The sequence below is a fragment of the Brachyhypopomus gauderio genome, unplaced genomic scaffold (genome assembly GCF_052324685.1).
Source record: "Brachyhypopomus gauderio isolate BG-103 unplaced genomic scaffold, BGAUD_0.2 sc215, whole genome shotgun sequence".
NCBI classification, from domain to species: Eukaryota; Metazoa; Chordata; class Actinopteri; order Gymnotiformes; family Hypopomidae; genus Brachyhypopomus; species Brachyhypopomus gauderio.
Window position 1 is genome coordinate 92239 of NW_027507036.1, and position 25920 is coordinate 118158.

At 41.6% G+C, this 25920-nt stretch overlaps 1 protein-coding gene and 1 long non-coding RNA gene across 17 annotated transcripts; one reads left to right on the forward strand and one right to left on the reverse strand.

The window, feature by feature from the left end:
• Positions 1-35: 35 nt before the first annotated feature.
• Positions 36-1865, forward strand: LOC143502811 (uncharacterized). Its single transcript, XR_013127180.1, has 2 exons — positions 36-174; positions 387-1865. It is a non-coding gene; the product is annotated as an uncharacterized LOC143502811 (long non-coding RNA).
• mbnl2 (muscleblind-like splicing regulator 2) lies at positions 1089-25443 on the reverse strand. Of its 16 annotated transcripts, XM_076995534.1 has the most exons (10): positions 25180-25443; positions 19895-20614; positions 11100-11264; positions 10245-10454; positions 9897-10133; positions 9084-9137; positions 8494-8647; positions 8134-8169; positions 6663-6760; positions 1089-4890 (listed from the first exon to the last, which is right to left on the reverse strand). In XM_076995534.1, the coding sequence occupies exons 2-10, from the start codon at positions 20066-20068 to the stop codon at positions 4876-4878; spliced, it is 1143 nt and encodes a 380-aa protein (XP_076851649.1). In that variant the 5' UTR covers positions 20069-20614; positions 25180-25443; the 3' UTR covers positions 1089-4875. The 16 variants fall into 16 exon arrangements, with proteins under 16 accessions (XP_076851649.1, XP_076851654.1, XP_076851648.1 ...); XM_076995539.1 differs by lacking the exon at positions 8134-8169; XM_076995533.1 differs by lacking the exon at positions 6663-6760.
• Between the last annotated feature and the right edge of the window lie 477 nt (positions 25444-25920).

The following is a 25920-nucleotide window of genomic DNA, read 5'->3' on the forward strand; positions in this document are numbered from 1 at the left end:
TGAGAGTGAGAATCACACGGCGGCTCCCATGTCGTGCGGCCGGAGAGCGGAATAAAGACGCCGCGCACAAAGGCGTGCAGCCCGGGTACAAACCCCCCCGGCGGCCCAGGCATGGATGATTATCGGGATCCGGACGGCTGCGGTTCTCCAGTGTGCAACGAGAGCGTTTAATCGGTGCGTTGAGTAACTTGTGCTTTTTCATTTGCTGAGCTCACCATCCTAAATCATCTGAGGAAAAGACGGAGGTCCTGCGGCTGAAAGACCACGATATTGGACCGGAACCTCGCCGTGATGAGATTTTAAAAGCAGATTTTAAACAATCGGTTTTTAACGTGCGGAGGAATAAGTTTCTTATCTGTCTTTTCTTTTCACCTCTTCTGCTTTAGCCCGGTTTTCATTCGCAACACGACGTGTCCCTGGCCGCCATGCTCACGGGTGGGGACCCACTGCCGCCGCGTTACCGTCCGCGTCCCCCTCTCGGCTTCCGTACCGACGGCGAGGAGGAGAATGTCATCACTTCATGGATCTGCGAGAGGCCCAATAGCCGCGTGCGCACGTCGCGAGCCGCACCCACGCCTCTGTGAAAAATGCAGATGCCAGTGCGAACTCAAGACCCAAACTGGGAGTTCCGCTGGTGTCCAAACTGTCTTGGTGGTGCGCAATGACATGGCGCAGTCGTCCAATGGCGCGCGCAGCTTGATGAAAGGCCCGCGCATCCAGAAGGACAATGCGCCGGATGTTGTTGCTATGGAAACTCACAGCCTTCCAAAGTGCATCGTAACTTAAAATGAGATGAAAAGAGCTTTTGAAAGGAAATGATCGTTGTCATTGTTTTAGCGCTTCTTTAATTAAACCTTGCACAATAGATCTGTACAGCTGTAGGCAAAATCTGATATTCTGTAATATTAGCACTATAGGATTTTGACTCTGAGGTATTAAGACAAATCATTACTAGTTTAAAAATAATTTTGAAGGACATGTGGTCATCATATACAGCCTGAGCACTATCTGATTACTCATGTGTTTGAGCAATGCATACATAACTTTAACAACTTTATTACAGTCTCAAATACAGCAACCACACATGGTACTCATTAAAAGATTTTATTCATTTTTTGACGATACATTTTACATACTGCATGTTTAGGGAACCAAATCAATAAACTACCTAATACTACATAAAAGAGCATATAAAAGTCATAAAAGGATTTTGCAATGTGTGGCACAATCAAACTCTATTGAATTTGACTGTATGTGATTCCTCCCCTGAAGGTGGTGGTGCATGTAGTGCCTACGGAACAGGGTGGAGGTGGGAAAACGAGCACTGTGTAACTACAGCCATGAGAACCTGTTCTCCACACCTAGAAACAACACGTCCAGCCACAACTCCACTTAAGGGGCCTGCACCCACTTGTTTACTGTAGATGTGAAGAACAAACAAACTTCAGAACAGGAAAAAAATAGATTAAAGGCCATTAAGTGGGAATTTGTTGCTCATGTCACTTTTAATAGCTACTTCCTTTAGCATTGGCTTGTGAGACAATTTTCCTTTAGGGAAATTTCTCATGTTAGGTGGAGAGCAGATACAATCTTTTGTATTATAAAAGCTTTCAAACAATGTTTACATACATGAAACGGTAAGAGCATCACACTGAAGATAAGGCAAACATCACATGTGAACAGACTACTAACTGCTTATTAAAACCTGTTCAGAAAGTGCCTCAGCAGTCAAGAGAAATCACATTCTGAATTTCTGATCCACGCAGTGAGTGCTAAGAAAGCAGGACATACATAAATGACGTATACGAGTAAAACATTTGTTCAGCACAGGGACAAATACCCTCAATCTCTCTGCCTCTGTATTATCTGTTGTGAAAAAAGGGTTGAATTAACCAGTCTTATTGTCATATCTTGAACACACTCTCAGTAATGTTAGGGACATACGACATTTCACTGCCATGGTGAACAATTACAACCTGCTCTTGAGGCATTAATATGTCGTGTTTCATATTCATTGCATGGCATTTGTTTATACCTGGACATGGAAAAATAAACCTATATGAACCTCGATTTAAGTGTATTTATTTTTTGGTAGAATAAGTGAAAAACACTTAAGACTAATATATTTTCAATTACATAGCATGGTCCATCATGACAATAAGGCGTTTTAACTAAGTATTTTTCCAGTAATAGGGAAAATGTCATACTTAAACCTATTACATAAAAAAAAAAGAAACAAAAGGAAAGAAGAAAAATAACGTCACTTACAAAAACACAATATCATCCATAGCAACTTTGAACTTTGACATTAACAAATTAGTACTGTCCTAAAATATTAGCACACGCAAGTGAACTTTTATAAAATGAAATGCAATGTTATCTTTATTTTGACACAATAGTGAGCACGCTTGCAGTCTGGCCTACATTGGCGTTCCATGTGGTGTGTCTGGCGAAGATGAGGACTCCTGCTGCCTCTTCCTCTCCAGGCTGGCCAATTGCTTTATGTTCACTGCTTCTCTCTTTGACAAAAGGTGACTTCACCCATAGTTACATGCCTCTAAGTCTCAGATTTCCAACAACTATATCTCAAAGTATTAGATTCACAACAGTATCGTTAAACAACTTTCAGTGTAATCCAAAGTAATGGTTAACCATGTCTAGATTATAGCCCACCAAATTGAAGCCCCACCCCTTATCCCTCCGTACATAAGTCAGGTGACATATGAAAGGAAGGCAGGACTGTGCTGGCCTTTTACAACTCCACCAGAATAACAAGGCCCTACCACAAATAAATTACATTCATCTCAAAACAGAATACAACAATGGTCCATTAACAACAATCAATACCGTAACACTACATAATAGTTCTCATATATCTTATAGATCACAACATAAATTATCCTCAGGCATTGACTGCTGAGAAGTAAAGTTACATGAGTAAAAGTCTGAGCAGTGCCTTTGCGTATCTAAACTGAGGATTGTCTAAGTTCTCACATGGCATTGTATCTCCACCCTGAATTAAAATACTCTAAAAATAAAAAATACACACACAGACAGAAGGAAAATTAATAAGTCTCCTGTATCATAAATCTTGGTAATAAAAGCTCTATTAAGCATTATGTCAGGTACACATTAAAGAGACTGCAGTGAATCATTGTGAGATGTTCTAGAAAAAAAAAAGAATAAATGAAAAGGTGAATATAATCATGAATAGAGTGATGGAGTTTGAAAGCTAACTAATTTTAACCAATATTTTATCTGTGATTGTTATCCAAAGCAACTGTCATTCAATGGAAATGTGATAACCATGTGCTAATTACTGTGCAGTTTCTTCAGCAGGTGGTTTCAGCGTCAGACCCCCTGCTCTGTGGCTGCCCCAAGAATGAACCCACAAAGGGCGTGAAAATGATGATTAAACTGAATCATGTGTTAGAACAGAGGAAACACGAGCAATACGCTTCCAGACCGCTATGTTGATTCCTGCTATATAGGACATCTTCTTATAGATTTTTTTAGTATTAAGGCTCATTAATGCTTTTTATCAAGGATTAAAAGAATAAACAATGTTTATGACATCCATGATCTTTCATCTTTCCTTTTTGTTTAAAACAATTTTACTTTTTTTGAGAGTGAAATTGCAGCAAAATAACTGAACATGAACAGTTCAAATCTGTCTCCATAAGTTGCTTGTAAAGAACATTGTTAGGCACTTATACAGAATCATAACAGAATAAATACACAAACCAAAGACAAAAATCAGGAACAAGATGAACTCAGCCCAACATGGCTCAACTAAACTCAGCCCAACATGGCTTAACTAAACTCAGGCCAACTCAGCTCAACTTAGCTCCGCTGAACTCAGCTCAACAGAACTCAGCTAAAAGTGCTGGGAGTTTTCTAGACCCTGAGTCTAGCTGTGGGGCCCAGGCTAAGTAACTGTACTATGTTTCTACACTTGCACACATTCATACATTTGCGTACAATCATCTCTTTGATTCGATCTTTTCCACTCTTTTTCAATGGCACAGTATCAAGAGAACAACAGAATAGCTTCTATTGTGGTGAAGTTATGAGTCATTCAGTATGAGAATCACACGCTTAAATCTTAAAGGGTTCAAAGTCTCGTGTTTCTGTATTCTTGTATTCTGTTTGGCCACTGTTAAAAGGTCAACATTTTTTTTTTATTTCCCCCTATGAGTAATTTGGCAAACAGAGTAGCGGTTCACTCAATTGAAGTTGCAGTGCTGCAGCTGTGATCAGGCAGGGTGTTAGGGGGCGCTGTGGAGCTAAAAGATCACCTCACTCTGTTATTCTCCTGCATAGCTTTCAGAAAGCTGTCCGCCATTCTCTTGTAAGTTTGACATGCTGCCTGTCATCATGTTGCATGGCTTTGACATGCTTCGGCACTAGGGTGTCAGGTTCCTCCTGCTGCCTGTCCACATGTGGAAATTCTCATACATTAGTATCTCTGGGCTCAGCTAAGAGGAGATTCCTCACGCTGGGCTTATGATAGTCTTTCTCAAGATACTGCCTTTAAAAAAAAGTGCAAATTAAGTCACACAGTAAAATAAGTGTTGAATTCAAATCTGCTCAACACTGGTGATGGTACTGCGTACTGTATAATCGTATAACTATATAATGTATTAAAATGTACACGCAAAAAGAATAAGGTTTTGTTCCAGTAAAACTCTTCTAGAAATGTATACGTACAATAAATTTCTTGTGTGTTGTATGTATATAAGTGTGTGTGTGTGTGTGTGTGTGTGTGTCAACATGCATGGAGCTGTAGTTCTGGGGAGTTGAGGATGCTGTATTCACACACTCCGCGTCTAAGTGTGTGTGTGTTGCGCCGGCACTCTGTTTCTTTCCTGCGCGCTATTTCAAAATGATCTGTTGTGAAGAGAATGAAGAGGCAAGTTAAAATAAACACAGCACCATCCAACACTTTTCACCTGGAAGACCTGCAGGATTCTTTGAACGGAGTTTGAATAATTATAAATTCAAAAGCGAGTTCGGATAATTCATGCAATTAAAGATGCTACAAAAGGAGGTTAAAAACAAGTATCCGATCACTCAAAGTGTGTCCAACATCAGGGCTGGTCAGCATCTCAAGCCGAGCCTACATGACGCTGAGACTGCGTTTGGGTTTACGGACGCACTTTTACAAATCTACAAAATTGGACTTCGGAATGTGGAACATACTTTCTACTTAGCACAAATGGATAATGGCTGCTTCATAGGAGACACCAGGCTTTCAGTAGCTTTCATCTTTTTCATTAAAAGAGTATTCAGAAGAAAAAGAAAAATGTTCATCTGGATTTGTTGAAGCAGTGACTGGCTTTCAACCAGAGTGCAAATTCATAATCCATATAAGGTCCCATAGGTTATGAGCATTTCCCTAGCGGAGCGACCCGAGTACTACAGGCCCAATGGGCTTTCAGCTGGAAGTGTCCATTCTGAATTGTGATTTTATGTCTCCAGCAATTCTATTGTTATCATTATTATTTGACCACACCTTGAAGGAAGAGGTTTTACAACTTTGTTGTGGTTAATAAATGAAAAAAAAAAACTTAATTTGATTAAATAAAATTATGTAAAGCTGCATTTAAATGCACCAAACTAAAGATTTCCTTAACTATACTATGAACAAGACAAACTTTTTACAACTACTGCTAAAATTCAAACCTTTCGTCATCAAACACTGTCCCTCTTAGTTGGTAAGCTATTTTATCAGTGTTGAGTACTCCGAGTTCATCTGCTGAACACATATAATCTATGCTCAGTTCCAGGCTGATAAGCAGGCAAGCCTTGCTGCAAGGTGACTGATAGCTGCGGGTTTGGCAGAAAGCATCATTGGGTGGGCACTGCTTTTCTCTATGGGTGGACTGCATGCAACAAATCAATTCCAGCTGCTGCTGTGGAGATTGAGGAATTGGCATACTGTCACAACTCCACATCTCTCTCCTACGTTTCTAAGATTTGAGTGAACCAGTAGAGGGCAGTAATACATGTATTATGAATTTGCTAAAACATTTTCTATGATTTATCATGCTTTCCTTTTCTTATGGTTAAGGGCCTTTGTTCGGTTGTGTTCTCTTGTTCTGCCTCCAGCCAGAGAAACTGCTCTGTGTGCCACTGACAAGAGCAGCACAAAAGGCAAACACATGCAAAACAATGACATAAACGAAGCAACAGAACATAACTACAGACTGCATGAAGGGGGCGCTCTAAACAGCCGCTGTGAGTGTCTGAGGTGGCAGGAGCTGCTGACGGACCCAGACTACCAATAGCAATACAGAGCGAGCAAGAGCCAGACTTCTCCAACCAAGTGAAGCTCAGAAAACAGGGCAATACAGGAGATACGCTAACCGCCTACATGCCACATTCCCCTTACGGCTTATTGGTTCGCATAGATCCACATGTCATAATAATGTTTTTTTTTGGCCCGGACGGTCGTCGTCCATTTTAGCAGGATGCGACCCATGCTGAAGAATCAACCAATAAGTCAGGGGGAAATGCTTCTTGACGGCTTATGTGTTTAAATGGGTTTGTGCTAAGAGAAAGACATCTGATCTACGTCAAAGAGGGTATCGATGTAGGTCAGCACTTGTTTAGAACTAATAGGGTGCGGTCAGTGAGAGAGAGCTTGTAAAGGAGCAAACCTGATTGGCGGTTGCCACGGCGGCAGCGGCAGCAGCAGCGTAGGGGCTTGCAGCAGGAGCTGAGGCAGTAGCGGGCGGGGCACTGAGCATCATGGGAACTTTTTTCAGGAAGGGAACCATAGAAGCAATGAACAAGGAGGAGCAGCGTTACGGTAACCACAGAATCGTGTGGGACACATCTGAGCTTGAGTGTGTGTGTGTGTGTATCTAATTAAATAGGTAAAGCCACAATTAAAACAGACCAGCAGATGGCATGCAGACACATAGCAAAGCAGAAACAAGGGAGAAGAATGAACAAGTCCAGCAACTTCTGTAGGACATAATTAGTGTCTTATTACCTCAATCACTTTGACAGTTACTGGTAATCGAAATCTAATCCCCGTTTAGATTTTTTCCCCCATGACTTCTCCACATGAGAATAGAATAGTGTATTATGCTAAATTATATTCTAGTGTTTGGGTTTATTTTGGGGTATTAAGATGCCCAGGGGGCAAACTACAGGGGTTAGGTGTACAGTCACTAATGGAGTCAAGAAAAATGGCAGAAGGTCAGAACCAACACAAACAAACACATATAAACATGCATACATGTAAAAATAAAATGTGTGCACATGCGCACGCACACACACAAACACACACGCAGCATTATAGGCTGAACTTCAGCTTATTTTAAATAAAGCAAACCCACACTCCAGGCACATGTCCAAAATATCAATCTTGTTTTTTTTTCAGTACTTCACAAAACCATTATTTATTCATTTACAGCTACAAAACATCTTAAACTTGATGTGTAATATCTTTGGATGGATGTTGTTTTTTGTTTTTTTTTTTGACAGCTGGTTTACACAACCAAAACGAGCGCTAAAAGGAAAGGCCAAATAGATGATCGCCTCAGTCAACAAAATTATTCAGATGAAACACGAGTGTCACTGAAACATCAGTCCTACCCAGCAGTAGTCCAGACGTTGTTTGCAGTGTGTTTATCATCCCATTAAAGTTTCTAGCCCTTGCAGATGTAGAACTAATCGGTCAGGTTAGTACTCACGCTCTTCAGCTCCTTTTTCAGGAGTATTTTCAGCATTATGTCTGTTACAGATACGTGTTGTTTCGGTGGAATGTGAAGAGAATTAAGGTCCGAATCCGCTTAAGCGTAATGGAGATGTTTGGGGAAGCAGGAACGGTGTGACATAAACCCCCACACGCGTTTACAAGCGGCGTAACGTAGACACACAGCGCAGCTGGTTGGATACGTTACATCACCGCCTGTTTTAACAGTGCATGGCACGAATTCGCACAAACCATCAATCTGAAAGGCCTCGTGTCTTAAGGCCTATTTAAAACGGCTGTGTAGGCTCGTATGTCTTTTAGTGAGAGAGGACATGGGAGCAGTGTGGAGAGGGGGAGAGAGAGAGAGTGAGAGAGAGTGAGAGAGAGGTGTAGAAGGTCACAGAGAGACAGTGAGAGGAACATACCGATGCCAGGTCCAGGAGACATGCACAAGACTGAGCCTGCAGTAGCAGTGGAGAGGAGAGAACAGTTAATTCAGCCATCCCCTTACACAGCACATCACATATTTCTGGCCAACAGAAGCCATTGCACAGAGATAAGAGGCCTTGGTGCAGACTAGCAGGTGGATGGCGCCATTAGGCAGAAGTGTGGAGCTCTGAGGAGAGTTTCATATGTGAGAGATAAGGTGGAGCCCATCTGAGCGTGAAGGGATAGGGCTGCAGTGTAAACCACAATGGCACTTGAGGAGGCTTGTGAAACAGGGGCGTGTGTGTGTGTGTGTGTGTGTGTGTGTGTGTGTGTGTGTGTGTGTGGGGCGTGAGCACCTGTAGGGAAGAGAGCAGAGGTGTGCTGCAGTGGTGTGCTGGCGAGGGCCTGCTGGTAGTGCAGGACACTGGGGTTCAACAAACCACCTGGTCCTCCACTCTTCTCCAGAGCCACTCGCTTAGCCAGCGGCTGCAGCATGCTGTGAGGAAATGCCTGAGAGAGAGAGAGAGAGAGAGAGAGAGAGAGAGAGAGAGAGAGAGAGAGAGAGAGAGAGAGAGAGAGAGAGAGAGAGAGAGAGAGAGAGAGAGAGAGAGAGAGAGAGAGAGAGAGAGAGAGAGAGAGAGAAAGTTAATGCACATCAATGTGAAGAGAACATCTCATATATTTACACAGATTCTCTTCCTATCTAGTAAGTTATAGTGTCTAAGATGTACTTTAAGAAGCTGAACATACAAGTACAAAATATGACAGATTAGGCCTGGTTTGAGCATTTGAGGGTAAATATTTAGCTGAGGGTACGTGATGCCACAAGCACGGGATGAGCTTTACTGTATTTCAAAATGAGGAAGCAAAATCAAATCTGTGAGTGGGCACCGTACAATAACAGTGGTTTAAGACCATGCAAAGCCAGAGGTGAAAGGTGAAGTACCATGTCAACAGTTGCCTCGAGGGGTCGCTTCAGCACTTTGGCACTTGACTGAGTCTGCACACAGCACGCAGCCAACACATGATGGCAGTGGGCCAATGGGAGTCAAGCGTATTAACATACAGCAAGCACAGGTGCATCATGGGAACAGCGAGAGGTGAGAGGAAAAAAAAAACACAAAAGAAATGAAATAACCTGAATGCTGTTTTACTACATAAATAATATGCATGCACACAAACAAAACAGGTTTAATTATTGTTATCTTCATTAAGACCTAAGCAATCCTAAGTTTTGTTAGCTGAAGAAACACTATTCCAGCACGAAACTGCAAATACTGACAATGCTTCATTAGTTGCTCAAGACCACCACAACCCACTGTACAGTTTAGGCATGACCAAACCCCTGATGGTGCTCGCCCTGCATGCCCACACGGTCCTGAGGCCCGAGCTGCTGGCATGTTAAAGATAAACTAATGAAGCATGAGCAGTGGCCACTTCTGATAGTAGTGGCCATTCGGTGCTTTAAATGGACCTGGGGAGCGGGTGGGGTGGGGGGAAGCTGTCAGTTCGCTGGCTGTGTGGGCCTGACCTGGGCTCACCGTGTAATCATCAGTAGCAGAGGCCCGGCCGAGTCTTGCATTACAGCCTGTGGACCGTATACAGTACGTGTCTGCGAACTAAACCTCAGCCCGGCCGGAGCAGCAGAAACGCTGTGAGCTGTGCGAGTGTGGTGTGGGGTGCACGGACCGAGTGGGGTGTGTGTGTCTGTGTGTGTGTGTGTGTGTGTGTGTGTGTGTGTGTGTTTACCCAGCCTCACCATTGCGGCAGCTGCAGCGTTGCTCTGAGGGCTCTGCGAGCTTTTCAGGCGCGCCTGCAGATGAGCAGGAGGGTGGAAGTATTTGCACTTCTCTCGGGAGCAGCGGCTCTTCACGTAGTCCATGCACACCGTCACCGTGTTATCGGTGCTGTCAATCATGGGGCTGTCGCTAGGGTGGGCAAACCGGCAGTCGGTCTCTCCTCGGGAGCAGTTTCCCCGCTGGAACTCTCGACACACCTTTGAACGCAAGCACAGAGACGTCACACCTGTGCACGCAGCACAGACACGTCATACCTGTGCATGCAGCACAGACACTGAAACGTAGGTGTGTATGGCTACTTCCTGCACCTCCAGCTTGTCCGAGCGCAGTGTCTTCTGAGATGATGAAGCGGAGTTTGAGCTCTGCACCGCTACCCCAGGGTTGCCGGAGACAATCACAGAGTTGCTTGGGAGCATATCCGTGGCAACCAGCCCCATCCCGTGAGTGACGGGAGACAGATAGGGGGAGTAACTGAGCCCAGGCCCTGGCCCCAAACTCTGAGTAACCGGAAACGAAGACTGCAGAAGAAAGAACACCACAACCAAATTCAACCTTTAGTCTTATTAAGAAAATAAACAGATCCAACGGTATTGCTTATGCAAGGTGAATATACTGGGGCCTCAAAATACAAAGTGTAGCTCCAGGCTGAATAGCAGCAGACTGCCAAAAACTCTGGGACTCAAGCTGACTGAAACTCAGGTGCCAGGATTCTACTTCTCACGTAGGAACGTGGCGAGGACTTCAGTCAGTGAGTAGGCAGCCTCTTTGAGATGTTTGGACAGACTGACAATGGATAAACAGTCTAAGACGTACCAGTACTTTTCCCAACCAAACATGATGAAACTATTAAACATTTTAATAAATAACGAAATTGCAAAGCGCATTTGGAGTACTATTTTTTTTCATTTGGATTACATCGAGGATGATATTTATCTAGATGTGGTCTCTGTGGGTGAAATAGCAGGAAGCTTTGCAAAGCACTGGCTTTGTTATGTCACAGCTGGTCAGATTTTTATCACAGAGACATTACTGGACTATGTGGTGCACGTGGGTATAGAACCCCAGACACCGGAAGGCTCAAATCACAAGTGGTTAGTGGAAGCTGGCGTTGAATTGAGACCAGACAATCAGAGAGGACCAGGGGCGCTGGAGACGTGAAGTACCACAGCAGGCAGGCTGGATCCCGGCAGCATGAACTGCATCTGCTGGGCCAACATTGCTGCAGCCGTCTTCTGCTGGATCAGGTTGTTCCGCCCGTTGATCTCCAGCTGACTCTTCAAGTGAGATGGAGGGTGCAGGTATTTACAGTTATCCCGTGAACAGCGGCCCTGGAATGCAAGGCAGTCTCTCAGATCAGCGGGCTCCACGCACACACATAGCCTGGGGTTAGACAAAGCAAGCCTATACATATTTTGTTATTGCTTGTAGCAGTCTGAGTGCCATGTAGATCATCCCCGAAAAACATCAACACAGCGTAACATTGCAAAAACTGTTATTTGTTTTAACTCATAAAAGTAAGAAAACTGGCAGTATTAAAGTTTGGACTTCATTGAACCTCAGACAATGAACTAATATTGTATAAGAGAAATTATTGTTCTGTTACCTACTAAGGCAGCCAGGTAGCTTAACTCTTATTTTATTATTATTTAGCTTTTTACAGTACACAGGATTTTTAAACCCATCAACTGAAGTCAGCAAGCGCACTATATCAAACTCACACATGGTCATTTAAGTATTAATACAAAAAGGTTTTTTCAAATGATTCAGTGATACAATACACAATACACCAATCATGAGCATTTTCCTGTATCAAATGTTTTGGGACAAGGTAGATGTTAGACATGTAGTGAATAGTCAAAATGTAATATTTAATTGATTAGTTGGTAGCACACACTGGGCATTCATATGCTGTTTCTTGAGTCAATACTCCTCCTTTGAACTACACTACACAGAGCACATGAAAAGAAGAACTGAACTGGCCAGATTTGTCAGTGTGTGTGTGTGTGTGTGTGTGTGTGTGTGTAAACTCATTTCCCATGCTCTTTGGAGGGAACCCACTCCCCACTAGGAGGTCATCCACTGGGTTTTGGGTAGGCTGGGCAACTAAAACCAAAACTGATATGCTCTTACCACCTTAATCATATCATATAATTTCAGAAAGCAACAAGTCGTATTATGCTGCAAAATGAACAGAAAATCTGTCAGAGCTTCTGATTGTCCAGTAAAGTATGAAAAACTCAAGCATAAATGATGGACAGAGGGCTAACTGAGCTGCTTGTGTTCTCCCACTGCTATACCCAACATAATTAGGGGTTAGGAAAGCCAGGACAAGTTTCAACAAACACAACTCATTTCATAAACGGACAGATTAGCGAAGTCATTAAAATCTCTACCTGGTAAACAAGATAGTTTCCAATGTTCAGCCTTCACAGGCTTCCATCGTAATGCTGAATGGGACTCAACAATCCCAGAAGAAATGACCATTGATTACAGACAGGCCACTGATTTCTGAAATGATTGTTAGTTGTTTGTAGCTGTTTGCATCATTGAGCTTCAAACTCAGGGTTATAGTTATCCTAACCTCACCTTCAACCAATCAAATGGTTTGTGTGTCACAAGAACCAAACTCATAACTTTTAACTTAGTCAGGCACTAAAAATACATCTTACATGGTAATAGCATAGGACCTGCTATGATTTTAGTAGTTATATGGTAGTTTGATTGTATTTAGGAGCTCTGTAGTGGGGTGTTTTTGCGCAAGTGCCTGTGTGTGCGTCTTGGGTCAGCTGATGGGTGGGTTCAGTAAAAAAGCACTGCTTTGTGGAGGAAAGTCTTTTCTCAGATGCACAAAACTAAGCCTATCTGTACTGCATTAGACTGAAAAGTATTATAATTCAGCCAATGAAACATTAAATGTCTGTTGAGAAGAGCCTTTCACACTGGAGTCCGTCTAGCAGTTTATGGACCTCTTTGGAAGGGGGAGGGGAGCCGTTTTTTCATGTGAGTGTTTCTCTAATGCAGATTGCAGTGACGTGTGAGCGCATGTCTATGTGAGTGTTACTAAGAAATGCAGAAATACATAGCTACTGTGAACTCACTATAAGTGAAAAAATCAGAAATATATCTGATGAAATCAAAAGGGATGTGTTAGACATTTTGTGTAAAAAAATGTTAATTAAGAAGGCTCTACAAAGTCAAAATAATGACAAAGTACAAAGTCATTTAAATGAATTCCACAACTGAAATTACACGTTACATTACTTGGCAAGTCAAACACTAATATACTTGAGACATTTTACCCAATTATTACAGTTTTAAAATTTCATCCAGCCTGCCCAAAAGTCAATCACCCCTTCATTTAGTCTTGGTGTGTACCGTCTTTCACACTGGAGAACTAGAATTTCCAGTTCTAAGTCCTTCACCGGTGAAGTGTGGTTATGGTAATCACCTGAACGCAAACACAATGTCAGCAAAACTGGAATTTCTGGTTCTTAAAAGCAAGCAGTTATAATAATTACATTTAAAATGGCAGGAGAGTTCTGAGCCTGTCCTACTCAGTGACAACACGGACGAGCGACGGCTGCGCCATGGCTGGCCCACTGAAACACGGCATTCAAGAGCTCCAGCTTGCTCTCACAGCTAGCCTCTTCACGCCGTTATGTTTTAGTTATGATACTTTCTCATGACACTGAGGTATTTTGAACATTAGATGTGATGTATGACACAAGAAAAAAAATCATCAGAGCGTCACATCTGTCATGCATGATGATACGTATTAGGTGGTGTAACAGTGGAAGCTTCGGAAAACACAGTTCTGTGCAAAACTGGACAACCACTTTCTTCGGCTTCATCCATCCCATAATGTTTTAACTCCCACATACAGAATGTTGTACTAGAAATGTCTATTTACACCTACCAGGATGCGTGGCAGAACTGAACTTAGGAAACTACCATGTGAAAATTCTGGACTGGTACCAGTGTGTCAATATTTTTCCTTATTTCAATGTGCTGATATCAATACAAATTCACATTTTAGCCTAAACTTTATTTAGATTCTTTTTTTTTTACTGGTACAGCACCCTTTGCTAGAAAAATACATATTTAACATCGTATCTATATGAATTTGCAAATGGCATAACTAGCCTAATCAATCATCAGATCAACACTAAATATTGGTGAAATGCTAAAATGTATATGTACAACTATAGTAATTTTGTCCAAATACCTGTAAAAACACTGACATACATACAGTGGGGAAAATAAGTATTTAGTCAGTCACCAATTGTGCAAGTTCTCCCACTTAAAAAGATGAGAGGCCTGTAATTGACATCATAGGTAGACCTCAACTATGAAAGACAAAATGTGAAAAAAAAATTGAGAAAATCATTTTGTCTGACTTTTAAAGAATTTATTTGCAAATAATGGTGGAAAATAAGTATTTGGTCACCTACAAACAAGCAAGATTTCTGGCTGTCACAGACCTGTAACTTCTTTTTTAAGAGGCTCCTCTTTCCCCCACTCATTACCTGTATTAATGGCACCTGTTTGAAGTCGTTAAAAGTATAAAAGACACCTGCCCACAACCTCAAACAGTCACACTCCAAACTCCACTATGGTGAAGACGAAAGAGCTGTCGGAGGACACCAGAAACCGAATTGTAGACCTGCACCAGGCTGGGAAGACTGAATCTGCAATAGGCAAGCAGCTTGGTGTGAAGAAATCTACTGTGGGAGCAATAATCAGAAAATGGAAGACCTACAAGACCACTACTAATCTCCCTCGATCTGGGGCTCCACGCAAGATCTCAGCCCGTGGGGTCAAAATGATCACAAGAACGGTGAGGAAAAATCCCAGAACCACAAGGGGGGATCTAGTCAATGACCTGCAGAAAGCTGGGACCAATGTTACAAAGGCTACCATTAGCAACACACTACGATGCCAGGGACTCAGATCTTGCAATGCCAGACGTGTCCCCCTGCTTAAGCCAGTCCATATCCAGGCACGTCTGAAGTTTGCTAGAGAGCATTTGGATGTTCCAGAAGAGTATTGGGAGAATGTCATATGGTCAAATGAAACCAAAGTAGAACTATTTGGTAAAAACACAACTCGTCGTGTTTGGAGGACAGTGAATGCTGAGTTGCATCCAAAGAACACCATACCAACTGTCAAGCATGGGGGTCCGTGTACATGAAAGAATGAATGGGGCCATGTATTGTGAGATTTTGGGTGCAAACCTCCTTCCATCAGCAAGGGCAATGAAGATGAAACGTGGCTGGGTCTTTCAGCATGACAATGATCCCAAGCACACTGCCAGGGCAACAAAGGAGTGGCTTCGTAAGAAACATTTCAAAGTCCTGGAGTGGCCTAGCCAGTCTCCCGATCTCAACCCCATCGAAAACCTTTGGAGGGAGTTAAAAGTCCGTGTTGCCCGCCGACAGCCCCAAAACATCATTGCTCTAGAGGAGATCTGCATGGAGGAATGGGCCAACATACCAGCAACAGTGTGTGCCAACCTTGTGAAGACTTACAGAAAACGTTTGACCTCTGTCATTGCCAACAGAGGATATACAACAAAGTATTGAGATGGAACTTTTGTTATTGACCAAATACTTATTTTCCACCATTATTTGCAAATAAATTCTTTAGAAAAGAACAAAATGATTTTCTCAATTTTTTTTTCACATTTTGTCTCTCATAGTTGAGGTCTACCTATGATGTCAATTACCGGCCTCTCTCATCTTTTTAAGTGGGAGAACTTGCACAATTGGTGACTGCCTAAATACTTATTTTCCCCACTGTACTAGCCAAAAGTGAAAAGTCAAGGTGAAAACACTAACGTTTAAAGCAGGGCTGCATCCCCCTGGAATATTATGTGGTCTGGAAATGTCCTTACATAGCACAATGGAAAGATCACTAGTTTGTTGAGTTTGAGTACTCATTACGTACAGTTAAAATTGCTGTTACAACACAATCACCTTCTGAACTCACACAAACCTACATGCTGCAGCAATACAAGTATCAGGGATGCATTTCAGAACGAAAGACGGGAGGCTGGATTTGGTGTGCGGGGTGGTCACAGAGCCAAGCACAGCCACGACAAACGTCAGGAAAGAAACGCAGGACACAGTACAGTGAAAGGTGTGCACCGCATCAAGCAGCATGCTGAATAACCTTTAACCTCTTAACTATGTGACATCACAGCGTTTGAACAATCAGTGGTCTTCTGCTGATTTCCTGATACACTATAATGATCATCTTGGACAAATTTCCATTTGATCCGACATTAACAGCAAAGTGCTCTACCCAGGTCTTTTAAAAACTGTCAAAAGTGCTTCAATGGCAATTTTTTTCAAATAACAATGTTAAGTATGGCATGCTTGTACAACATAAAGGTCAAGACATCATTACATCTGGGGGAAAAAAAGACTACATGGCCTTTCCAATTTTCTGGTAGTGTAACTCACTCTGCCTGCAAAATCAGCCTAAGGTAACTTGCAGCTTGCACAACCTCCGCTATCACTGTGGATAGGGCAATTCTCAGAGAGTGAGAGAGCACAGAGATTGAGATGACACAAGTGAAAGCATGGGAGAGAGTGTCTATAAGAATTTCTGTCCTGGTATAATGTAGCGACTTGGATTTCCCTGCATGATAATGATTGAGCCGTGGCCATTTTTCTAAGCGAAAAGCGGTCGCACTGTCTAAGCAAAATCAGTGATCGCAAGCGCGCTGTAAAAAAAAATTGCCGTTTTCATCGGTTTGTAGGAGGTTCTTCCCGGAGTTTTCGTAATATGACATACATGAATATCCGCTTTCTCTCATCCCGTTAGAAGAATTAATCGGACTGTAGCGCACATCACAAGATTTCCTTTCGTTTTAGGTTAATTGCATTTAAAAAATAAGGGCTGATTTAAATGTGAATATCTTTGGACTGGCTTGATCAAGTGTGACAATTAAGGCATCTTTATTTTAGTTATATTGTGCTGCATCTAATAAAATTATTTTAAATGTGATTAAGTAATGTTGAAAAAAATGTCCAAGTCACTATATAATGTAGAACCTGCTGCTCATATGTTGGGTCAGAATACACATTAATGTTAATTTATGATGTGAAAGAGAACTAGAAAGCTCATACAATAATACATGCTTAAAGACAACTAACTCAGTTACGCTTCCTCAGTAAACAGCATGATGGCGACTTTTAAGGTTTAGGCACCAAAAATAATGAAGGATTTAAAGGACTTTGGCTGTAGGATATGGTAAAAATATCAGATCTAGGTATTTATGCTAAAGACCTTGATGTGAATATGAATGAATATGACTATGAAATGGTTAAACACTGTATTAATTTACAATAAGTCGTCTACATTAAACTGAAGAAATGCAAAGGAACAAGGCTGAGTTCTTTCTCTGCTTCTTTCCAAGCCTTTCTTCAGCTGGAGAAAAGCTTCATACAACGGCCAGTGGCCCTGCTAATGGCATCATCACCACTTACTGTGTTTTCCACAGAAAACCCACAAAATACAGCTACAAATCATCACTTATGAACACACATTTTTAAAATTTAAATTTGTGTAAAATTGTACAAGTTTGTTAAAGAAAAAACATCTAAAGACAAATGTTAATCTGCTTATTTCTAGTAATCATTAACTATATTTGTATATGATGCTGTATAGTTCACTACTAGGTTTGTATTAATAACCAATCACAATAGTAGAAGGTTGAACAACATGCATTATATAAAAGCGGTGTGCTTCTATGCTTGGTTGTTTTGCACTAGTTTCAATGTTTTATTTTCATATAGTGATAAGTAAAGTGATTCAATTTCCCAAGCTGATTTTTATTTTTTACTGTCCAATAAAATTAATTGATTTAGCCTATTTGGCTGATTAGTTTTCATATCTTGCAAGAGGAAGAGGATCCTTTTCATTGGAAGTTCAAGGAATCATCTTGGTAAAATGAATCGAACTTCCCAACATTAACATGAAGAGCTGAAATGCAAGTTTAGTCATCATCATCACATTCAATTACATGCAATAGGGCACGACTTTAGCAAAACACAGATTTAACCAAATGAAAAATCTGCTAAAAGAATATTCATTATGGTAATGTATCTCATGTTTATGTATGTAAACGGTCTAGTTAATACCATGATATAAAAAATTTTTTTACTCCTCAATTAATTACAATGTAACCTAGCAATTGCCAGAGGTAGCCTGAGTATAAAGGTTTGAAGGTGGATATATTCAAAGGAAGTGCCTTCATCATGTTGGATGTATTATCCGCAGTAACAGTCGTGTTACATGTTCCAACACAGACCTGTTGCTCCTCACATGAAGCCCAATCTCCAAAGCTTCTTTCATTCTGTGTGCTCTGTTGGTTTCTCTATCAAAACCTGATCTGCACAGCTATGTTTCCTCACACTAAGTTTTACCATTAATTATCCCCACTCACTTTCCCCAGAGCATTTATTTACACTCATGTTATCCTCTCTGTCAAGATGTCTGGGTTTGTCTGGTTTTCACATGCAGCGTACGCATGACCTATGTTTCTGTAAATGGCTAACAGAAAAGCTTTTCGAGGTGCTTATACCATATGTGTTCATAACATGGTATAGATACAGAAGCAGGATACCCTTCAACCTTAGTTTAGACATCAACCTCATTTTATATAAAGATAACACATTAGCTTTACACCCACACACTGCTCTCAGTTTTTAATATGCATCCTACAATATCAATAGCTGTGTGGGCTTACTACATGATGTGTTATGATCTTGTTTTTATGAGAGGGCTTGTATTTGACAACAAAAAATTTAAAGCAAAAACTTTTCCATAGAGCCCAATATTAACATTTAAAGGAATTAAATATAAGCTAAAATATTTGCGCATGCCGAGTATACCCCCTCTCTGCCCATCTCCTGAGACTCTCTCAGGGAAAACTGCCTTTCCAACAGAGATTGACTGACAGCCAGAACCACAGGAGCAAACAATACTATGAAAATGCATTTGTATGGGTGGGGGTGGGGGAGGGGGGGTCAGGCAGAGAAAAGAATAAGGGAAGATATTGAGCAGGAGTACATGATGGGGTCAGGAGAGGCAGTGTACAATCGCTGCAACTGAGGGATGTGTAAGTATGTGTGTGTGTGTGTGCATGTGTGTGTGTGTGTGTTTGTCTGCACAGAGGGAGCCTATGCTTTAATAGCATTAGTCTCTCAGACATGTGCTGAGCAGGGATTTCACATTAGCCAAGTTAAGGAAGACATTCTTAAGACATTGCACAGGCTACTACAGAGGTCAAGTAACAGACAAACCCATCAACTCCTGTCTGCTAGTTTCTGTTCCTAAATATTTCCTGTGCCAACCCCTCATAACGTCGGCTATAGACAGATCTGCCACTGCAGATTAGTCCTGGGGTGCTGAGGGAAGGATGAGGATGAGTCTTTAGGGCTGGGTGGTGAGCCACAACCATATTATTACCCAGAGAGCCAGAATCAAGGGTCTCATTAACCTTTCTGAGCAGACTGCTGCAAGCTAAATGCTGGCTTTTCATACTTGAAGAATGCTGACATAATTAGAATTCAGAGCTTTACAGACCATAGTTCAGAAATTTAAGTTCTGTACTGCACTGAATTACTAAAAAAAAAAAAAAAAAATCTAGGTAACTTCATGAATTACTGAAGCAAATATTAATGTTTCTTGTTGTAAATATACCATGATACTTCATAAAATTATTTAGATGAGGATTTTGCCTTGACTCTTTAGTCAAGCATTCTCCACTTAAGTGATCCAGTAGCACGAATCAGCAGTATGGAGGAGAGAGATTAACTGAGCAAGAGACACACATGGGAGGGAAGGGCTGGTGTGGGCTGAGACTACAAGGTGCTTAAGGTCTTAAATGTACTTTTCTTTCACGCAGCCGATGTCGGGTGATTATTAGAACATTACTCAGATTTCTTACCTTGAGGGAGTCGAAGCAGGCGATAACCCGCCCGTTGTCCACCTGGCAGCTTTTGGGTGGGTGAGCAAACTTGCATTCCTCGTCACTGCGGGAGCACGTGCCTCTCTGGAACTGCCGACACACCTCCAGGGTGAGCCACTTAGTGTCACGCACAGCCGGCAAAGCCACAGACATGGCGCTGACAGACACGGCACGCTAACACTAAGCAACGGGAGATCTGATAACTACACACAGGCACTTATCCACTACGTTCAGGCTGTTGGTCTGTGGTGTAAAGTCATTTATGGTAAAACAGAGACTGCGGTTACTGGGTGAGCTGTCAGTCATATGAGGGAGCGTTTAAATGACCTGAAACCGATAGGTGAAACGGGCATACTTTGAGGCACTCGAACCAGGAAGGGCCTCAGACCACCTTCAGATAAATGTTTTGCTTTTATCAAAAGGTAATGTTCCTGCAGAGCACGCTCCTTCAGCGACTCAGAGAGGGCTTAATTTATTCTTTCCTCTTCCTTTAATGCTTTTGGGGACTGTCACGGGACTCCTCTGCTGTTGTCTCCCGTCAGATGGACTGAATTCTGCAGTCAGGTAGAGTGAGGGTTTGAGGTGGAGGGATTAGTCCTCTGATGGAGGTGGAGAGAGAGAGGGGTGCGGGTGGTGCTCACAGACAAAGACCAGAGATCAGCTACACGAGGAGTGTGGAAGGCACTTCCTGACAATGGTCTGTTTAGGGGAAAAAAGAGGGGAAAAAAATTAAACACACTAATACTAATATGCCTTGTGACAGACTTCAGTGACAAGTAGCACATCCCATTTCACCTGTCGAGTGATCACTGTAATGCACCGAGTGGAAAGTCAAGAACAGCTGATTGGCCGACATTATTACCATTTCTCCTGATGTGAACAAAATCTTGGGAGATATCTGTTTGCGTAAGTGAACACTGAGCTGTATCAGATCAGGACATAGCAGCAATCCTATGAAATCACTCCAGGGGGACTTTCTGAGCACTCATTTCAGAGAAATCAGGATACAACTGCCCAACAACAATCAAAGACACGATGATGCACATAAGTACCACTATGACGGTTATCAGAATCAGGTTGAGTTTCCTAAATGCATTACAGTGTTAAGATCTTTTTAATTGCTAGAAAGATGTGATAGATGTGGTTCTATGTGATGGCAAAGCAAGCAAACTATCACTTGACAATCAGGATGGAGTATCTCAGACATGTTAGATCTATCCAAAAGGCAACACAAACCATAAATTAAGTTCAAAGTACATGAGCAACTCTCCAAAGTTGCTTTTTTGTCATTTTAATTAATATATAGTTCACTCTAGCATTATAGCATTCTAATTACTATAATACTTCACAAGGGCAGTAATGCTTTTGGATGTTGCTGGTGACATTTCACTTCATAGGGAAAAAATAAAATCAAAGAACCACGTTTCTTATGCATGAAACCTCAGGACATAAAATAGGGCTTCATGAATGTACAGTGAACACTGCATTGGCAGTTATAGAGGAGACTTTGTTACTGAGTGACAACCTTTTATAGGATCACTCAGCATGCTCCAGATCACCTGGACTGGTGCATGAGACACCATGTTGTGTTAAAGTGCAGCCCGGGCAGTTCTCAGCAATCTGTGCTCACAATGGCAGAACAGTGAAGCAGGCTGGTTCTGTATACCTGCAATCACACAGTCTGCCAGCAGAAACAGGAAGTGCTAAGGACAATAGGCTCTAACGGCCTTGAGGGAAAAGAGGCAACTTGGGGTGTATTTTACCCTCCTCTTTACAGAGAAAGCAACTGTTTTTGTCTGTAAAGCCAAGGTGCAATGCAAATGCTTAAAGCACTCTACAGCTTATCTGTGCAAAGGAAGGCAAGACATTAACTATGACTTAGCAAAGCCTACTGTAATGTCAGACTGTTACCACAGCCTCTCTCGTCACTCTGCCTGTATACACATACACCAGCTTCCTGCTGATTTCACTGATAAATCTGACTTTGATTGATTAATGCTACTGACCTTGAGCCAGTCTCTGCCAGTGTTTAATGAAAATTTAATACCAGCTGAGCTTTGCTGCACCATATCTAAATTGGGATGATGCATGTGGCCTACTTAATGTACTACAGAAAATATAGTATCAGCTATTCATATCCATGTACTTCCCAAAAAAAAATAAGTAAGAGGAGTTGATGGCTTCATAGGAATGGGGAAGGGCAGTAATTCCACCATGTCCTTTACTAAGAGAATATAATAACCCCCACGGATAACCTCCTTTGGTTTAACAGGAGAACTGCAGCATAGGCTGCAGTTATAATCTATAAATACAACTCATGTTTAACTGGAGTGAAAGTAAATAATATGCTGTTTAATATGTAACTAGCTTTGGTAGCCAGTTTAATACAGTAGCACTATAAGTAGGCCACATGTATCAGGCTATTTCAGATGGGCATCATCTCACTCATCTAAATTAAACTCACTTTGTTCTCCCTAAGGATTAAAAGATAATTGGGGCAATTGTGTTTTTCTTGCTCAAAATAACTTAAACTACCAGAAGGCATGGAAAGAACCAAATACTATTTGCAAACTAAATATATGTATGCAGAGAAAATAGCTCTCATCACTAAACAGCTGATAGATAATAGTGATTTTTGTTTATTTTAGCTGTTGAAGAAGGTAGTTTGCGAACACACAATCATATCAGAAGTTGTTCATGTGTAGTTACTGTAAATGCATGTAAACATGAGATTTGACTGGCTGTAGGTGGGCAGAGATACTGTTTTACATTCGGCTGTTCAATATTCTGACCTTTGGCTTTGTGTGGGTGTTCCAGTGTTTTTCCTACCGCTGTTTGTCAGAATCACTGGGACTGCAGTACCCAAACCAGTGAATGTGTCAGGGTTTTTGCTATGGTGATTGTCTCTGTTGTGTGAGCGTTATGGCCTTGAGAAGGGGATTGGAGATAGAAAAGGGTTTTTTTAGGTATTGAGACAAATTTTTCTTATTTTGCATTTTTCCTTGATGTATACATTTGTGTTAGGCTAAATTATGATCCAAAACAATTTACTGAATAAGTACTAATTGATTTTTACATTAACATTTTTGAATCTCTCTTTATCTTATAAAATTAAATAGGCCGTTTCAGATACTGTGCCTTTAAGATCGATATGAGATAAATGAGCTCTAATCTGACTGGTTGCCCATTGTGCCTCATTCAAAAAGCTCTCAGAACTGAAACGCCTCTGATAAGTACAATGTGAGTGGGTGGGGCTAAACTACTCTAGGATTTATTGATGGAGGTATGCAAATGAGCTTGTTTTCTGACATCAAAGGGTGATTTCAAAATGGGCTGCTTTTGCAGCTTAGATTCCATATTTTAATTCTTAGATGACATATATATCCATATATGTAATATGTAAAACCTATTCACATATTACTTCATAATTCTTTATATTGATAAAAACATGGGAAAATCAGTGTTAAAATACAAATATTCTAATGTGAAATCACCTCTCAAAACATTGTTGCAGATGTTACATAATCAGACAAATCTAGTAATATGCATACAGGACAAGAGCAATTTTTACTCAAACAAACAAAAAAACAATCACAGCCATTTAATCATAATACCTCTTGTATCATGGCATTTATAAAATCAAACTGATCTTTGGAATGTGCTGCTTCAATCATAAAACAAGCATCATGCTAAGATTTCCCGTGCCTGTGTCACTGGTAATTGCGATGTGCTGAGCTGAGGCTGTAACTGGGTGCTTTGAGCCAGAGGCAACATGTCTGAATTAGGCCAGTACTGGACTGCACTGATGAAACAGAACAAGCTGGTTTTAGCTTACTGTATCTAAAATGGGTCACTCACTATAGAATTCAAGGTAAAATAAGAATTTGCTATTATCCACTTAATCTGTTATTCTTTAATTCGTTGCATACTAAATAACTGAGGAAGATAATTAAACTTTTTAGTAAATGGCTGCAAACTTGGCATATAAGTAAAACCACTGATACTGGACGGTTGCACATGTATGAAGCAAATCTCATGAAAGTTTAGCAAGTAAATATAGTACCATGGGGAACAGAATATAACCTACCAAATGGTATGTCTAAACATAAAAAAACAAAAGCCTAGGAAAACTGAATGAAAAAGTGCTTTATCGCCACAGTAAGTGCAACCTGTTAACATATTAGGTATAAAATAAAAAAAAATAAAACAATATAAAATAAGTTGCCTTTCTTTGCACTAAACCAAAATCTCGTAGTCAGGGCTCTTCATGTTATAAAAACGAAAGTCTGACCACTGAACAATTATCCAACCTCACCCTTCCTGTTCCTGAAGGATCTTCCTGCTGGACAAGCTTCGGTGGCTCTCAGCTCATTATGCAAGTCAGTACAGCAAGTTGAGTTCACCGTTAACTGGAGTCTAAACATTCAGCCTGCACTACCTGTGAAATACACCTGAAATAACGGTTACACTCAAAACACTCCACTCGCCAAAACACTGCAGCTAGCCAACTAGCTAATAAAGTTGTGAGGACTAGCCAGGCCTGTAGCGGCGGATCTGTGGTAAGAGTTCACCGCGCCGTGTGTATGTGTGGCGGGCCAGCTCGGCTCCTTAGCTGCGCTCACGTCGTTAAAACGCAACGGAAATGTTTTTAAACCCGCCGTGTACGTGCACACCGAAACTACCGCTTATGACACCAGTATTACACTGTCGTTCCGAACCTACGTAGCTGAACACGGCGGTACACACGCCGACACTCGGAGGGACGACACATTTTACGTAAATTACGTAAAAAGTTGCCCGCTACTTCGATATATTCCGCATAGCGATTAACTACCGAGCGCGGTCATTAAACGCAGCCGGCTAGCTGAAGAACTTGAAACAGCTAAGCTAAGCTAAGCTAGCCAAGCCTGCCTAACTCAATACAGTTCGCGAGTTAAGCTAAGCTAAGCTATGCTAAGCTAGCCAAGCCTGCCTAACTCAATACAGTTCGCGAGCTAAGCTAAGCTAAGCTAACCAAGCCAGCCTAACTCAATGCAGCTCGCTAGCACGACGGCTAACGTTATAGGCGTTAGCTGCACGTCGCCTAGTCGACATTCACTTCAGCTTCGTTGCGTAACGTTACTTTTTTTATTATTGCGTTCTCTTCATAATAAATTACGATCTCTGCGTACTGGTGCCCCGCGAAGCCAAATACAAACTATTTAAAACCAGCAGAGGCGAGTTGGCGGCCGCCAGTAAGTTGCCACAGTTTGACACCCGCTTACCTCATCGAAGCTGCTCGAAGAGCCGCTAGCCACACCGACAGTCACGAACCCAGACTGCAGCCGCCCAGCACGGTAAAAGTCAAAGCAAAAACACACGCTAAAAACGATGTGATTCTAACTAAAACTCGGCGGATTTTTAAAAGAGTCTTTAGCATAAATTGGCCCAACAGGAGTGACGGCGAGACTGTGTTTTTCAGTGTTAATTCGCTACTTTTGCCAACGCCGACTTCCCTCGAGCAACAAGCATTTGACAGCTCGATTCTGTTTTTCAGGAAGAGCTCGCAAGTTGCAAACGTGGGGGGGGAGGGGTTCCTCAATCGACTGTCATTGCGTATTAAAGACCTACTGGAGTAATACAAACAACTAAATATATTTGTTTTTAAATAAATGTTTTATTAATGTTTGTTTACCTGTTGTCGGACACTGTGTCAGTGAAAAAATATATATATGTACAAAGATTCAGGAAACCCCGTGGGCACACATGTGGTATGATCCAAGCGAATGTCAGCAGCCGTGAGAACGGCCTCCTTGTTACTAGGGTAACAGTGATGCTATAGAGTAAACGTAAGCAGTTATTTTCATCACATAAAAACGTGCTGGCCTGAAGGGATTGTGCAGCTATTGATAAACATGCTATCATCACTGGCATTGTTTCATACGATGATCATACACTGAGCAAATGACGTGAAAAATAAAGATATACACAATTCTAAGATATTGTCTTTGGAAATGTAGCTCACA

Coding starts and splice junctions, on each gene's coding strand:
- mbnl2 (XM_076995525.1), bottom strand. CDS start 20,068: ATGTCTGTGGCTTTGCCGGCTGTGCGTGACACTAAGTGGCTCACCCTG. Junction 10,455..11,099: donor GATCCAGCCTGCCTGCTGTG/GTACTTCACGTC, acceptor TTTCTTCTGCAG/TCTTCGTTTCCGGTTACTCA. Junction 8,648..9,083: donor TCGAGGCAACTGTTGACATG/GTACTTCACCTT, acceptor TCTCTCTCTCAG/GCATTTCCTCACAGCATGCT.